At 60.2% G+C, this 15,936-nt stretch overlaps 1 protein-coding gene across 1 annotated transcript; it reads right to left on the bottom strand.

Moving 5' to 3' along the window:
- Window positions 1-2,709: 2,709 nt before the first annotated feature.
- On the bottom strand, window positions 2,710-15,576 carry LOC118991726 (solute carrier family 22 member 11-like). Its single transcript, XM_037053191.1, is given in 15 exon segments — window positions 2,710-2,792; window positions 2,795-2,916; window positions 4,082-4,324; window positions 5,396-5,493; window positions 5,496-5,575; window positions 5,578-5,603; window positions 7,085-7,197; window positions 8,432-8,555; window positions 10,405-10,573; window positions 10,678-10,831; window positions 12,394-12,463; window positions 12,952-13,055; window positions 14,415-14,722; window positions 14,725-14,782; window positions 15,496-15,576. Coding segments are annotated over 15 exon segments (1,833 nt in total).
- Between the last annotated feature and the right edge of the window lie 360 nt (window positions 15,577-15,936).

Here is a 15,936-nt window from a genome sequence, read left to right as displayed (position 1 = left end):
GGGGCCTGTGGCGGGGGAAGTACGACGGTCACCACCAGACACCAGAGGGCGTTCAGCAGAGAGGGCATTTGATTGGAACTGGGTTTCACTGGTCTGCGGTGCCTTGGGTGTGAGAGGGAAGCGGGATGCCCAGGGCGGGGCACCTGGGACCGGAGGCTTCCCTGTGTCAACAAGGAGACTGGGCAGTTGTCTAGAGAGCAGACCTCCCGGGAAGGGTATGACTTTGCGACAGGACCGAGGGTGATAGGGCGCAGAGCACTGCAGGGGAGGCCGAGGAGCTCGGTGTCCTGGGCAGAGCCCTGGACTGGGCGCCGGCCGAGGGGGCGGTTCACCCTGTAACTCAGCGTGCCAGTCCATCTTTCTGGGTTCGAGTGTCTTCACCTCTCAAGGAGCTGGCCAGCTTCGATGATCCTCTAGCTTCAACAGCCCGGGCTGCTGCTGGAGAGGCTTTGCATGGATCAGGAAAAGGTGACCCCTTGAGACAGATCAACAGCCAAAAGGTGCTCTGAGGTGTGAGGCCGAAATTAAGGCCCCATGTCATGTGCTTTTTGACACCAGGCGAAACTGGGAGGGTCTCGAATGGCCCAACTGCTAGTGTCTGTCCCCGGCCTGCTGCTGTGGACAAGGTCTCCTGGCCAAACACCATTGCCGCCAAGGGGACCAGGCGCAGTCTCCCTGAGACCATGTGTTAGCTTCCTGCCAACCTGTGAAGTCACCAAATAAGCCCACTACACCCTCCCTCGGAGCCAGGCCCCCCGAGTGGTACAGGGCCTCCTCCCACAGCCCCAGGTGGCTCCCTGCTCCTGAGTGCACCCCGGGTGACCCCGTGGTGTGCAGCAGCTGTGCGCGCCTGCGATGGATCACGTGGCTGGGTTGCGGGTGCGATCTGTGGTCTGGGCGTGTACCGACCTCTCTCTCATTTGGTGTTTTTCTTTCCCTCTCAAATCAATGTTTATTCTTGGGCGGGATTAAAAAAAAAAAGAAAACACCCTTTGTCAGAGTGAAGACAGCCCCTGTTAGGGCCAGGTGGGCTGGATTCCAGCCCCTACCTGCCCCCTCAGCAGGCAGTTGGGTTGGGCAGGACCTGAACACCCATCTCGGGCAGCTGCGAGCCGTTCTGCCTGTTGGAGCCAGGCCTGTGCTCAGAGCCCTCAGGCGGGCCTCCCCACCCCCGGAGAGGAAGGTTCCGAGATCACTCCCCTTTCACAGATGAGGACCTTGGAAGTGGGGGGAGAGACCAGACCCAGGTCTGTCTGGACCGGCCCCTGTCTGTCCTGGGGTCCGCTCCAAAGCTTGGGGTGTGGACCCTGCAGAGCCAGGTTCCGTGAGGAGGGGAGGGCACTGGGTAAGGGTGTGGAGGCGGGAGACAGCCAGGTGGGCCCCTACGAGGCTGAGGCGGAGGGTCTGGCCCGAGTGGGGAGAGCAGCAGCCCGCCTGGCCCCGCCACGCCCGGCCCTTGGGGCTGCCCGACTGGCTTCTGCCCTCTGGTCAGAGAGGAGGCCATTCCCTCCTCAGGGATCTTTGGCCAAAGGGGCTCCACCCAGGCGGGACTTGTAGAACCAGGTGCTTTCTGTGACGACCGCCACTCGCAGGTAGGCCCTGGCTGCTGCCGCCCCCTGGAATAAGCAACAGAGAGCAGCGCTGTGTGAGGAAGCAGCTGCACCGTCAGAGCGGGGAGGGCGGTGTGAACTGTACGGCTGGGTCACATGGACCACGGCACCCTTAAAGGCCCGGGTGGTGCCTGAAACACAGTTCGAGCACAACCAAAACAGACGCAGTGGCGGGTGAATGAGGTCCCAGCATCCCTGCATTCGCGAACAAGTCCCGTAACCTCCCTGTGTCTCCGTTGCTCTGACGGTGAGATGGCACACAGCAGTGCCTTGCAGGGCTGCCCTCGGATGACCCGGGGGCTGTGTCGAAGCAGGAGGGGCCCCTGAGCACCGGCTGTTGGCATCACGGCTACCGTGAGGCGGTGCCTGCCCCACTTTCCGGGTCCGCGTAGGCACCGCCCCGGGCCGGACAGCCGCTCCAAGCGCACGCGCTGAGGGCTCGGGCCTGTCCTGAGTGCTTTCCTGTGGCCACCTGTTCAAACTCAACAACAACCCTTCCACCTTGGCTGGTTTTTCTTTGTTTTTTTTTTTTTTTTTTTAACACCCGTTTTACAAATGAGGAAGCAGAAACATAAAAGCGGTCCCGGCTACAAAGTGAGGTTGAGGACGATGCCCGCATTGCTCCTCTCTCCAATCACATACAACATGACAGCCACGTGACTGGTTCTCGGAGGGTCCAGGAGAACTCGCTGGTGGCTCTCTCTGGGCCTGGAAGGCTCTCGAGGAGACTCGCCTGGGACAGTGGACGCCGTCTCTCTCCAGGCAGTTTTGGTGTGAGGTGAGTGGCGTGCCCAGGTAGGTGGGATTTAGCTCCAGGCGGTCTCGCTGCAGAGCCGCTGGGCCCGTCACAGTCACCATCGTGTTCTCTCGCCCAAGCTACCATCTCCCGTGACACATGGAATCAGTCGCTTCATCTCTCTGAGGTTTTTGAAAAAGCAGAGAGCAATCGTCTCTCCCTGCCAGGGTGTTGTCAAGATCACACAGTTCCAGAAACACAAGCCTCCTGCCCCCGGCTACTGCGTCTCCCTGACCGGAGCCCCACCTGGCCAGGCCCACTCCCAAGGTGGCTGGGAGTCCCTCACTAACCAGGAGTCCCTCACTAGCAACCGTCCCGGGCCTGGACAGTGTCAGGTACTGGAAGTCCCTGAGTCTCCGGAAGGAAGAGCGGGACAAGACTGGAAAGGTGGGGAGAGTACCGTAGGAGAAGGCAGGCAGCAGGGGCAGGGCCTGGCGGGACAGCCCCATCAGGGGGCCCAGTGTGGCCCCAAGCTGACCTACTAATTGCAGGAAGCCGTTTGCTATCATCCTGTGGGCAGAGGGGATGGCCCAAACCCTTGTCATTGTTGGCACTTTAGAGTAGAGGGCTTTACTAAAGAGGGGGAGGGACATTTGGCTGGGTCAGGAGATGCCAGGGGAGGAGAAACCTACTAAAGCAGTTGCCCTCTTCAGGGCCTTCCATGATGTCACCTCCTCCACGGAGCCCACCTGGATTTTCCCATCCAGAAAGGGGGCCTCTGCTTCCTGGGAACATCTGAGTCCTTCTTGGGAACTATCTGGGGCCCACTCCACTCTGGTCTTAAGTAATTTGGGGGCTGGCTTCGGGGCTTCTGCTATGCCACTGAGCTTTCTATATGATATCAACAAAACGAATTGGTATGCGTCCAAAAAATGAATGAAAGGCTGGACACGTGAGTGAGTGAGCGCCATGAGTGAGGGAGAGCACGGGGCTAAGAGTTGGGGGGGGGGGCTGCGGTCCACTCCTGACCTCCCGTTAAGGAAGTCCTTTGACACTAAGTCCTGAAGNGGGGCTTCTGCTATGCCACTGAGCTTTCTATATGATATCAACAAAACGAATTGGTATGCGTCCAAAAAATGAATGAAAGGCTGGACACGTGAGTGAGTGAGCGCCATGAGTGAGGGAGAGCACGGGGCTAAGAGTTGGGGGGGGGGGGGGCTGCGGTCCACTCCTGACCTCCCGTTAAGGAAGTCCTTTGACACTAAGTCCTGAAGCCTCAGTTTACCCAGCTGCCCAGTGTGGCGGTGGTCTAACTTGAGACCACTTGTTTTCCGTCTGGGTCCCCTGGAACCCTTGGGTTCTGAGGAGAGGACTCTGCTGGGACAAGGAGGGGCAGAGGGGGGCAGGCAGGGTCCCCACTCTACCAGGGCGGCTGTTGGCCTCCTTACCAGGTTCTTCCCGGCCAGAGGGTGGTTTCCAATCACAGGCCTGGGGCCCTGCTGTCGGGGGGCCTCCCGGGTCAGGGCTCGGGGACGGGCTGCTCTGGGCTGCTCTGGCTGAGGACGGCCTTGGGGGAAGGAAGCTGGGCCGTGCGGGCCGTCAGCAGCTGGGTCCCCTCTGCCCTCTGTTGTGTAGCCCTGGGTGCCCGGTCCTCTTCAGCCTCCCCATGGACCCTTTCTTGCCCACCCCTCAGGTCTGGCGGCTCCTTTGGGGTGCAGCCCGCAGCCCAGCCTACCCCAGCGAGGTTGGGAAGAGCTTGTAGACAGAGTAGCGGGTTAGGCACACACGGAAACGGCCCTTTCCCAGGACCCCGAGGACTACCCACGGCTCTGAAAGTCTGGGCAGAGGCAGAGAGGAGAGTGGGGTCGGCCCGAGAGGTTGCCCAGCCAGCCTGGAGCTGAGGCACTGGGTCTTCCAAGGCTTCTCTGGGCTGGAGGTAGGTCCCAGCCGTGCAAGGCCACCCAGGTTCAGGGGGCAACTCAGGGCAGGGTGATCTCATGGCAGGAGGCTGGGGGCAGGGAGGCAAGGCAGGAAGGCAGCCAGGTCTGGGATGGCGGGGCACGGCGGGGCGGCTGAGGGCAGCACAGGAGGCCTGCCTCCTACAGGTTGGCTGCCGCACAGGATTGGCACTGCTCAGGTCCTGAGAGCCCCCGGCCCTTCCTGTGAAGGGGAGGGTCACACAGGGCCCAGGCACCCAGAACCCTCTCTCTCCCCCTTGGCCTGCCTGTGGGGACCCCTGGGGTTCACAGAGAGCATGGGTGGGCAGCAGGGTTCCTCTCCAGAAAGCTGAGGTCCAGGTCACACTCCAGCCGGCTCTGCCTCTGCCCCAGTCTCCCTCCTTTAAAAAAATTGTATTTATTGATTTTAGAGAGAGAGGGAGAGAGGAAGGGAAAGGGAGAGAGAGAGATTGATTTGTTGTTCCACTTATTTATGCGTTCAGTGGTTGATTCGTGTGTGTACCCTGACCGGGAATCAAACCGGCAACCTTGGCGTATCCGGATGATGCTGTGACCACGTGAGCCACGCAGCCAGGTCCCAGGCTCCCTCCTCGAGAAACAAAGGGGACATAGAAGGCTCTCCAGGGCCCTGCAGCCTCATTCCAAAATAAAAGAGGATGACGAAGGCCCCCAGCAGCCCCAGCTCCCTGTGAGCAACACCACACTCCCCGGCCTCGGTGCCCCATGCCCAGCAACCTAGCCTCGCCTCAGCCTTCCTGGCCCTTCCTCCGCCGCAGGCTCCAGCCCCGGCCCTCAGGTCTGCTCCAGGCCCTGGCTCCGGCACCTGCTGGCTGAGGGATCTTGGGCACGTGACTTGACCACTCTGAACCTCAACTTCCTCAGGAAGACAGGCAGAGGCTCTTTGGGGATTGGATTCCCGAGAGGATGTGGCAAAGGTTGTGATGGTGACAGACTTGGGCAGAGCTGGGACAGTGGGCCCACCCGGCCTTGGGGCTGGGGAGGGGACAGAGGCCAGGGTGGTTTGTGCAGAGCAGCGGGCCACGGGAGGTCAGCTGCGCCCTGTCTTCTCCCGCTCGCCGCCCTGGCCTCACCTCGTGAGCACGCCGGCCGGGATGGGGAGGCAAGCTGTGGCCTGGGAGCTGGCCAGGATCCTGCGGCAGCCAAAGAACTTGAGTAAGAAGTTGGCGGCGGCCGGCCCAGGAAGTCCATGGCACCAAAGAGGTCTTCGAGGAGGAAGCTGTCACCTCCCAGGTTCTGCAGGTCGTAGACCAGCCTGAGAAGGAGATCATGAGTGAGAAGCTGCAGGGCAGGGCCGGAAGTCGGGCCCCTGCCCCGCAGGGAGCACACAGCCCAGCCTCACTTGTCACTGCCAGGGCTGCAGAAGCCTACCAAATGTAAGCTGTGTCTCCCCAGGGTCGGGCTGTCCCAGGAAAGGGTGGGGAGGGCAGTGGCCTCCTACGTTCCAGGGCTGGGCCATGGGTGGAGGCGGGGTGGCCTCCTGGCCATGGGGAGAGGGACTCTGAAAGGCAGGCTGAGCCCTCTGGCTCTGGCTCTGTTCACCAGAGAGGTCTCTGCCCCTGTCTGGTAGCCCATTTCTCTGTCTTAAAAGATGAATTCATGGGAGAATGTAGTCTGGAGGGGGGTAGGGGGAGGAGGTGGGGCTGGGCTGTCCCTGTTTCAAAACGGAAGGTCTAGTGTCTCCAGCCCTTTAGGAGGCACAAGAGGCAACCACACATCGATGTTTCTCTCCCTCTTTCTCCCTCCCTCCATTCTCTGATCTAGGATGTAGCAAATGTTTGTCCTCATAACATGCACGTGGCTAAATATAGCATAGAATAAACATTTTCCTAATCTTCAGTTTTATTTCAAGGTAAGTCTCCATCAAATCAGACTCTCACTTTTCAATATGCTCTTGAAGAAGCCACTTTAGCTGCATTTGTTTTTAATTTTTTTAAATTTTTTTTAATACTTTACTTTTTTTTTAAAGATTTTATTTATTTATTTATTTCTAGAGGGGAAGGAGAGAGGGAGAGAAACATCAATGTATGGTTGCCTTTTGTGCATCCCCTGCTGGTAGTTAGCCTGCAAGGAACCGGTTTGCAACCCAGGCATGTGCCCTGACTGGGAATCGAACCGCGATCGTCTGGTTCACAGGCCCGCGCTCAATCCACTGAGCTACGCCAGCCAGGGCCTTGCATTTGTTTTATTAAGGGGACTTCTCTTAGTCCCAGGCCCTTGGGGTGCCAAGGCAGGGCTCCCTGGTGGGGAGGCGAGGCTTCCACGCTCCACACGGGGCCTGCAGGTGACACCTGGGGGAGAAGGCAGCTCAGCCACCCTTCAAATGCCTGCTTGTCTTCTTGAGGAAGTTACTTGCCACTCCGGACCCCTGTCCCCACCTGTATGTGTAAATGAGCTTCTCTCTCAGGGTGGCTCAGAGGGGTAAGTAGGTGCCCCATGCCTCCTGCTCCCAAGAAGTGCGCTGTTGGGTCGAGTCCATTGCGGAAACGCAGGGGCCGCTTCAGCCACTCCTGGGCCAGCTCCCTCTCCACCCTGTGCTGCCAGCCTGGCCTGGGGTCCCCCCAGCAGGAGCTGGCCTCCAGGCCACATTGGCACATACTGCCTGTCCCCTGCCTTCCAGGACTCCTGCCTCCTGGGGGGCTGCCTGTCCCAGCCTGAGACACACCCCCAGAGCCCTGCAGGGGCCCCCACACAACATGGCTCCCCCTCTCCCTTCCCCGCCCACAGCTCTGCTCCCAGGAGGGTAGACAAGGGTGGCGTGCCTCACCAGTAACAGACAGCAGCTTCTCCTACAGAGTGTGGGCATGCGGAACAGCTCCCGCAGTGACCGGCGGGACCTCGCAGAGGCCACCTCCTCCATGGTGGACATCAGCACCTCTGGGGGGCACAGGACCACAGTGAGTGTTGGCCCCCGTGGCCCTGCCCCACCCCACCCCCATGCCAGGGAACGGTGTCCAGAGTGATGGGGGAGCCTGGCCTTGACCCCTGGAGACCGGAAGGCCCTTGGGGGGGGTGGGATGGGGCCCGAAGGGCTTTCTCTGCCTCCTGGCAGAGCCTCCTCTGAAGACCTGGCCCGCCTGCTCAGAACCAAGGAGAGTCTCAAAGTGACAGCTCTCAAGTCCTCTGCGTGCCTTGCCGAGCTGTGGGATGCTCTCGGCAGCTACTACACAAACCCCGCCCTCCTCCCTCCCTCATCCAGGCTGGCATCGCGGCCTCCCCACTCCAGCCCCCACTCCAGCCGCACTGGCTCCTCTCTGCACCCCAAGGGCCCATCCAGCCTCCTGCCGAACCTCTGGGGTCTGTCTACCCTGTGCTCAGTGCAGTCCTGGTCAGCTCTGAGTTGCCTCTTCCTGGAAGCCTTCCCCAATCCTCCTGCCCCAGGGTGAGTTGAGTCCTCTCGTTTCTGGCTGCACATCCTCCCACACCTGCCTCCCCGCAATACTCGCCTTCGAATAAGAACACCCTGTTCTCAGACACACGGAGAAGCCCGTGAGGTGGGTGTGCAGTACACGTGGACCAGGGTGGTGAATAACAGAGGTGGGGAGGTGGGCGTGTTGTTGATAACAGTTGTATAGTTATTGGTGGTGGTGATGGCGGTGAAGGTGTTGGTGATAGTGATGGCGATGGGGATGATGGGGCTTCCTAGAGATGCTGAGGGTGGTGTTGGTGATGGTATTGGTGATGCTAGTGGTGATGAAGATGGAGTTCATAGTCGTGGTCTGCTGGTGAGGTGCTGATGGGGGCGGTGAAGGTGGTGGTGGGGGTGTGCGTGGTTGTGATGCTGTTATCAGTGGTGGTGTTACTGTTGGTGGTAGTGATGGTAGTTATATTTGTGTAGATGTGATGGTGGTGGTGGTGATGATAGTGGTGGTGGTGATGGTAATGATGGTGGTGGTGGTGATGGTAATGGTGGTGGTGGTGGTGGTGATGGTAATGATGGTGGTGGTGGTGGTGGTGATAATAATAATAACAACAAAGATGGTGAAGGTGACAGTAAAGGTGGGGGTTATGGAGGTGGTGGTGGGGCACCACTCACACTGATAATATATGGGCAGATGTCCGTTCCCAGTCACGTCCCACGCTCTGGGACACAAAAAGCAGCATCTCACCTCTATGGTCAGTGTCTCCTTGGCGTCCTTGATGCCATGTATCCTGGCCACCGCTTTGAGTTCCTGAAGGGCTCGGTCTGGTTTGCCAGTACTAATTAGCCTTCGTGTTGATTTTGGCAGCCACCTTTTAAAGAAAGAACAGCCTGGTTGGGTCTTTGCTTTTCCCAGGCATGCGGGGCCCACCCCCCAGGTCAGGTGTGGAGGGCGTGGCAGGCAGCAGGCCCGCCCCCGACACAGGAGGGAGGGGAAGGCAGCCACGCCTCCCTCTGCAGTGCTAATGCCAGGCTGGGCGATGCCGTCTCCGAGGCTTTCAGATGAGGGCCAAAGCCTTGCCCCCAGGACCGTCCCATCTGGCCCCTGGAAGCCAGATCCTGCCCACCTGGGCAGTGCGCACAGCGGGCTCCCAGGCTGCGTGGGCACAGGCTGGTTCTGGGGCCATTGCCGTGGCAGAATGCTTACATCATGCTGAACTAAAAAAGCCAACCCACACATTAAAAACATTGCCGGCCAGACCGAATGGTTCTATAAACAAGTCTGCTCCTTCCCCGCCTCGGGGCAGGTAGGCAGGGAGAAGGGTCTCCCTGGTGGAAGGCACAGTTTCCCAGCCAGCAGGGTCTCCGCCCAGTGCGTAGAGAAGCTACGAGAAACTTCCACAGGCAGTTTGACAGCGGTTAAAAGAGCCCACCCACCTGGGTTCCCATCCTGCCTCTGGCCCTCACCAGTTGCATGGCCTCGGGCAAGCGACGGACCCTCTAAAGCCTCAGTCCCTCATCTGAAAACACTGGTAATAATATCACCTCCCTCGTTAGAAGAAATGTTAACACATCTGGTGTTACCAGCACCTTCCAGGACACAGCCAATCAGTGCGACCAGGGTGGCCTGCCTAAGGGGTGTCACTGCCGGCTGCCTTCGTCCTTGCTCATGGGTCCTGTTTATACAGTGAAACTCCACGTGGTCAGTGGCTTTGTCTGCTGGCGCGACCCCAGTGCACGGGGCGGGGGTGCGGTGAGTACCTGAGAAGTAGTGAGCGGCGAGCCCGAATGACTCACCTGGGCCCAGGTGAGCTCAACTCCAACTCACGGGCCCAAGAGAACGCAGGGGGACCTGAATTTGTGTTTGTTTCCCATATCTCCTCCTCTATCCCCACCCAAGCAGGTACAGTCATACCCTGGTACCTGTTGGCTCCAGAAAGCATCAAACTCTGCACTCACCGCATTTTCATGAGAAAAAGATGTGTTCCTTGGTACTTGCTCAGGACTCGCCACACTTGCTAAAACTCGTGGGAGTCACAACACCGCCCCACAAGAGAAGGTGCTTCATCATTTGGTAGTCGTCAGTTTCGGCACTCGTTACAAGTTCCAGAACGAATTGATGACGAGTACCGAGGTCCTGCTGTATTTGCAGACCTTTTGTAGCGCCAAAGTAGTAGTGCTGATGAGCCCTGGCTGGTGTAGCTCAGTGGATTGGGCGCGGGCCTGCAAACTAAATGGTTGCCAGTTTGATTCCCAGTCAGGGCACATGCCTGGGTTGCAGGCCAGTTCCCAGTAGGGGATGCAGGAGAGGCAACCACACATTGATGTTTCTCTCCCTCTCTTCCCTTCTCTCTAAAAATAAATAAAATCTTTTAAAAAATAATAGTCATGATGACATCTTTTTGTATCCGATGCCAGTCCTCCCAACTCATACGCCATGGGGCCACCGCACGGAGGGGTGCTGGTGCCAATGGGAGGGAGGCCGGTGGTCTGGGTGGGACCCCGGACCTCGGGCTGAAATGCCTTCCCTGGAACTCTGAATCCCCAACCCGTCTCTCCCCGGTGAGGGCCCCATTCACATCACCCCTTTCCATGGCTCTCAGCTTCTTGGACTCACAGCCAGTCCGGGTGGTGGGGTTGAGGGGCACCCTCTGCCCTGGATCCCCCCCGTCCTGGTCACTGACACGCTCCCCAAGGGAAAAGGCCCTACGCCATACCCACCAGGATAACAGGAAGATGGCAAAGAAGGGCGCTGACATGGCCAGATGGAGGGCTCACCAGTCCCTGAGGGCCAAGGCCAGATCACCCAGGGCCACGTGGCCTGCGCAGTAGCTGCGCCCCAGAATTGCCAACATGACAGCCCACCTGTGGGGCATGGTCCACTCCACCACTGAATGGCAACGAGGCCGTGTGAAGGTGAGAGCCACGCGTGGCGGCCTTGGGGCACCCCTCCCACCTCCCCATGGCAGGGGGCGGGCCAAGCGAGTGACTCACTGAGTGTCCTCGGGGTCAGAAAGATTCCAGCCAATCCAAAAGCGCTGAAACATCCGAGGCCACAGCAGACAAGGAAACTGGGGGCAAAGACGGCTCTAGGGGTGGCCTCCGCCGCCTGCAGGCAGCACCAGCTCTGCGTGGACTCCGCCCAGACCTGTTTGGGGAGCACAGCGGGGCCTGGAGAGGGGCCCGGGACGTGGGCACAGAGGAGCAAAGCTGGGGTGCCCGCTGGAGTGCCACTGTGGGCGCACACGTCACTGCAGGTGGCGCGCCCTTCTCCGAGTCCTCGCAGCACCCGCAGAGTGTGTGTGTCGTAGAGACAGGGACGCCTTGCTCTCTGCGGGCAGCACAGCCTCGCGGTCAGAAATGGACTTTGGCATCAGATGCCTGGGTTTGAGTCCCGCTCCGCCCTTCCTGGGTGACCTTGTGCACAGGACTCAAGGACGCTGAGCCTCAGTTTCCCCATCTGTAAAATGGAGGCATTCACGATGACACGCCTTGTAGGGCCACCGTGAAAACAAGACACTGAGCAAGGGGACAGCACAGCCAGGAGGCCGAGCACATGGGCCCTGGGCTGGCCGGCCAGTTTGCTCTCACCCTGTCTGCACGTGGTGACAGGACCTCCCAGGGGACAACCCAAGGAGGGCCCTCCCTCCACCCAGTGCCCACACACTCACGGGGCCGCTGCTGCCCTGGGCCAGCTCGGCCCAAGCCACCGCCTGCGCTTAGCCAACTATGTGCCGGTTCGCTCAGAGAGATGCAGGCCAGCCTCGGGCTGCCTGTCTGGGCCTCCGTGTGGATGGTCCCTGGGGAAGGGGTGGCCGCAGCACGCCCCTCCCTGCTGCTCGGGCTCCCTGCCACATTCAGGGTCACCTGAGGCCCACAGATGCCAGGCCGAGGCCCACGCTCTCTATGGGATTAGCTCACTTATGATACCACAGCAACCCCAGGGTAGATGCCAGGGTCCCCACTTATAGGAGGAAACCAGGGTACAGGGTAGCAACAAGCCCACCTCCTAGGAAGTGAGGATGTGCAAAGTGGGAGCTGGCCGCAGCAGGGGGGCCGCAGGGCCTGCGCTGCCAGAGGGAGGCAGAGGCCGGGGAGCCATTCACCCATTCTCGAGGTCACGACCGTGCCACACGCGGGCAGTGGGGGTGCCACCCCGGAGCCCTTGCCTCCTTGGAGCTACATCTGGTGGGGACACAATGGATGAGTGGGTGATGTGGGGGACATTATGATGAGGGTGCGAGGCAGGGCTGCTGGGCGTTGGTGCCCAAGGCTGGGGCAGGGGCCCGGGCTGGGTGGCCTGGGAGGGCTCTCTGAGGCTTGGAGTAGGCCAGTGCTTGGAGCACAAAGCAAGGGTGGGGTGGGGGGACAGGTGGCCGCAGACAGGGACTGTCCTGTGTGGGGCATCCACCCGATCTTCACACAGTTTTGGCAAAGTCACCGTGAGTGCTGCATCAGGGACTGGTTTCCTCAGCAGAGTGGGCGTGGCCCGGCAGAGGGGGAGGAGGGCGGGGCCTCCTCCCTCCTCCCCACCTCCCCTGGTGGGGTGCCAGGCTGGAGATGGTGGTGGCTAGATGAGGGGACAGCATGCAGAGGGGGCTGGGCCAGGGGGGAGGGAAGGAGGACACGGTGGCTCCCAGGGTTCGGGGGTGCCCGTGGGTGGGGTCGTTTTCTGGGATGGAGTCTGGTGGGCAGGCCAGGCCAGGGCACCTGCATCCAGCTCTGGCCCACATCAGTGAGGTGCCTCCGGATGGGAGCTTCAGGCAGGTGGTTGGGGCCGCTAGCTGAGGGGTGTCAGGGCACTGGATCACATGGCTGGCAGGAGGGAGGGCAGCAGGAGAGGGAAAGCCCCGGACTATTTCCTGGGCACACCAGCAGGTGAGGAGGCAGGGGAGGGGAGGGAAAGAGGGGTGGGAGTATTTCTGTTTCATGGTGTACCTTGTACTTGAAGTTAAAAAAAGGGGAGGTCTCTTTCTCCCCAGAAGACTGTTAGCTCCCCAAGGGCAGGGCCTGTACAGCATCCAGCACACAGTAGGTGCTCAGTAAAGGTGGAAGCAGGAGCTGAAGGCCAGAGAGCGACAGAACTCAGGATAATTTCTCACCCGACCTGGGCATCACTGCTCCCTGGCCACCTGGGACCCAAGTCCAGACTTCGGACCAAGGGCACCCCTCTTTTAGGGAGCACGGACACTCAGGTGACATTTCTGTACCACTGTCAACCCCTGTCCCCCTGCTCATTCTGTCCTGAAGCAGCAGAGGAGTACTTACCGGCAGGAGAGGAGGCCCCAGGCGAAGGAGCCCAGCAGCAGCCTGGCCATGACACCTGCCTGGCCCAGGACCTTCAGGCCCTGGCGCTCGCACACCAGGCCCCACTGGAAGAGAAGGAGGGGGCGACAGCCGGCTCAGGGGACGTAGACCAGCTGGACCGGGCCAGAGGGAGGTCCAGGCTGGGTCCTGCGGGCTTGGCCGCCCACAGTGGGGCCCCCAGGTCCTTAGAGCCATCTGACAGAGGTGGAAGGGTGTGCTGGCCTCCATTCTCTGCACACAGCCAGCTGCATGGCATGCATGTGACAAAGGTGACAGGCTTAGGGTCGGACAGTGTGATGGCTGCTCCGAGTACACGAGTGCTTGGTGGCGGGCAGTGGTGGGAGGTGGTTAAACATGGCTCAAATTCCAACCTTGCCGATTACCGGCTGGGGACCTGGGGGAGCCCCTGAACTGCCGATCCTGTTTTCTCCCTCCACCCCGCCCCCNCCCCCCCCCCCCCCCCCCCCGCCCCCAGCACCGACAGGGGCCATGCATGCGACCTGGGAGGTCAATCGCAACTCCAGCCCAGGGTGGGCCTCCATCCCCTGGCCCCGCCCCCGCCCCCCACAGGGCCTGCAGTTTCCCTTGAGTCTCAACAGTCTTCCTTTCTCTCCTGGGTGGTGGCAGTAGGAGCCACCTTGCAAAGTGACCTCTTGAAAATGCAAGTCAGATCACGGGGCTGCCCTGCCCCAAAGACGCCTCTGGTAACTTTCCTTTGCACTTGAAGAAAATCGAGCCCCTCTGCCACCCCCACCCCCACTCCTGGCTCAGACCTTGGGGCCCTCTCCCTGCCTCCAGGGGACTGGGACCTTTTCTAGTAATCTAGTAATCTAGTCTCACCTTAAATGTCGCCTCCTCAGAGAGGCCTGCCCCCCTGCCTGTCCCTTCCCCATGACAGGACCTGCTTTCCGCCTTTGTGCTCATTCACAGCCCTGGAAGCAGGACAGGAGGGAGTCCCAGGCTCTGGCCCCTGACTGCCCAGGTCGGGGCAAGTCCCAGTGTCCTTTAGCTGTGTGTCCTGGGACAAGTTACGTAACCTCTCTGTGCGTCTGTGTGGTCCTTTATTAAATGGGGCCAATAATAAGTCCCACCCCATGAGATGTGACTACATGGAAAGCATTTGGAACAATGTCTGCTACTTAAAGGGCAAAAGGAGAAGACTCGTTACGTTGCTATTATTGGTTTAGACGCTGACCAATTATGAATGCACCAGATGACGTAAGACTCTGGGAACCTACTGCTCCTCCTGTGACCAGAGCCATAGATCAGAACCCAGGCCACCGTGCACGGTAACGCATGTCGAGGGTAGCGTGTCATTTCACTGAAGTGATGCAGGCGACACGACCCCTCAGTCCTGGGTGGACGGCCGTCACTGAGAGGCCAGGAAGGAGGAAAAATATGGTGTGGGTTGGGGAGGCCCTTACCTCAGCTGCAATGGTTGAGGTGAAGGTGCTGTGGTCGTAGGCCCAGCCGACCACGCAGGGCTCTGTGGCTGCCTCGCTCCAGTTGGTGGCTGTGGCGTTGGGGTCCAGGAGCTGCCACTGAGGGTGGCGGAAGTGGCAACACTGGTGGGGCCCATGGTGGGGGCCCAGTGGGATGGAGATGACCAGGAGCACCTCGGGTGTGAGGGCCGAGGGGGACTCAGACCCATTGTCCAGCATGTGGGCCCAGCAGCGGTGGCCAGGGGTGGCCACCGAGAAGTTGTCCAGAAGCATTTGGGAGGGCACAAAGACGAGGGCAGGAGGGGAGTGATGACTTGCAGGGCCCAGGAGAGGCCCCCCGCAGCGTGTTCCTAGAGCCCGGAGAATGCCGTGGCCAGAGCTGCCAGCACCCAGGGCAGGTCTCCTGGTGGGGATGGGGGTGCACAGTGATCAGGGGGCTGGTGGGTGCCTGGCCTGCTGCCAGGAACCATTAGCAAGTGCGGGGTCCTGGGCCCCCAGGCCCACCCCGACCACCTCTCTGGACAGGTGGGCTTAGCCACTGACCAGCAACCAGCAGAGCCAGTCCTGGGGTGACCTCAATGCCCTAAGAAGCTCCTCCTCACCCCGTTTCCAGGAGGGACTGCATGGGCCCCCCACCCCCTGCTGCTCTGGGCTCACTGGGGCTCACTGTGCTCACAAGCTCACTGTGCCCGGCCGCCTGCGGTGCCAAAAGCACCCTGGCTCTCCAGCACTGAATGGCCAGGCAGATTTTTTAGAAACAGTGAGATGCCAGGGTGAGGTTACTGAATTATAGTCGTGGAGGAAATACCCACTGTGTGCCGCCGCCTCAAAGCCTGAGTTACAGTTCAATCTCCACGTGGGCTCTGGGGCGACGGAGGCAGGTTCAGCTGTGAGGACGTCCCAGCTGTGCCCTGCAGCCGGCTCATTGTGCTCCCAAACCTGAAGCGTTCAGAGCCTTCCACGTGTGGCCCTTTAAGTCAGGGAACGGTTGGCCCCCCTTCACTCATGCTGGACAGCTTCAGCCCATCTCGCTGAAGCCAGAGGTGAGGACGAAGGGCCTCACCTCCCGCTGGGCCTTGAGGAGGTAGGGGTGGGAGTGGGGCACCTGTGAGTTTGTGACCAGTCCCTCCTTCCCCAGCATCATCGCCAGGCAGCACTGGGAGACCAGCTCACAGACCGCACTATTTTGGGAAGCTTCCATTTCCAGGTTCCAGGTTGCCTTAATTAGATTGTAAGCTCCCCCAGGGTAGAGACCGAGGCTACAATTTCCTGGCATCCCTTAGAAGCCCCTCTGTGGGCCCTGGAGTTGGGCAGATGCACAGCATCAGAGACAAGTAAGGTCACAAAGTCACGCCCTCATGACCCAGTGTTTCACACCAGTGCGGTTGGTGTGAGGAGGGGCCAAGTCAGCCCTGCCCCGTGCTCACCTGGACTGCTGCTTGCTCTGCTCTATGCTGACCATGCTGCTAACACCCTCTGGTTCACTCCTAATTACAGCCCAGGA

This window comes from Sturnira hondurensis, unplaced genomic scaffold (assembly GCF_014824575.4).
Source record: "Sturnira hondurensis isolate 20B ecotype Veracruz unplaced genomic scaffold, ASM1482457v3 Scaffold0007797, whole genome shotgun sequence".
NCBI lineage: Eukaryota > Metazoa > Chordata > Mammalia > Chiroptera > Phyllostomidae > Sturnira > Sturnira hondurensis.
The sequence above is the reverse complement of the archived record's forward strand: the minus strand, read 5'-3'. Positions and strand labels throughout refer to the sequence as shown.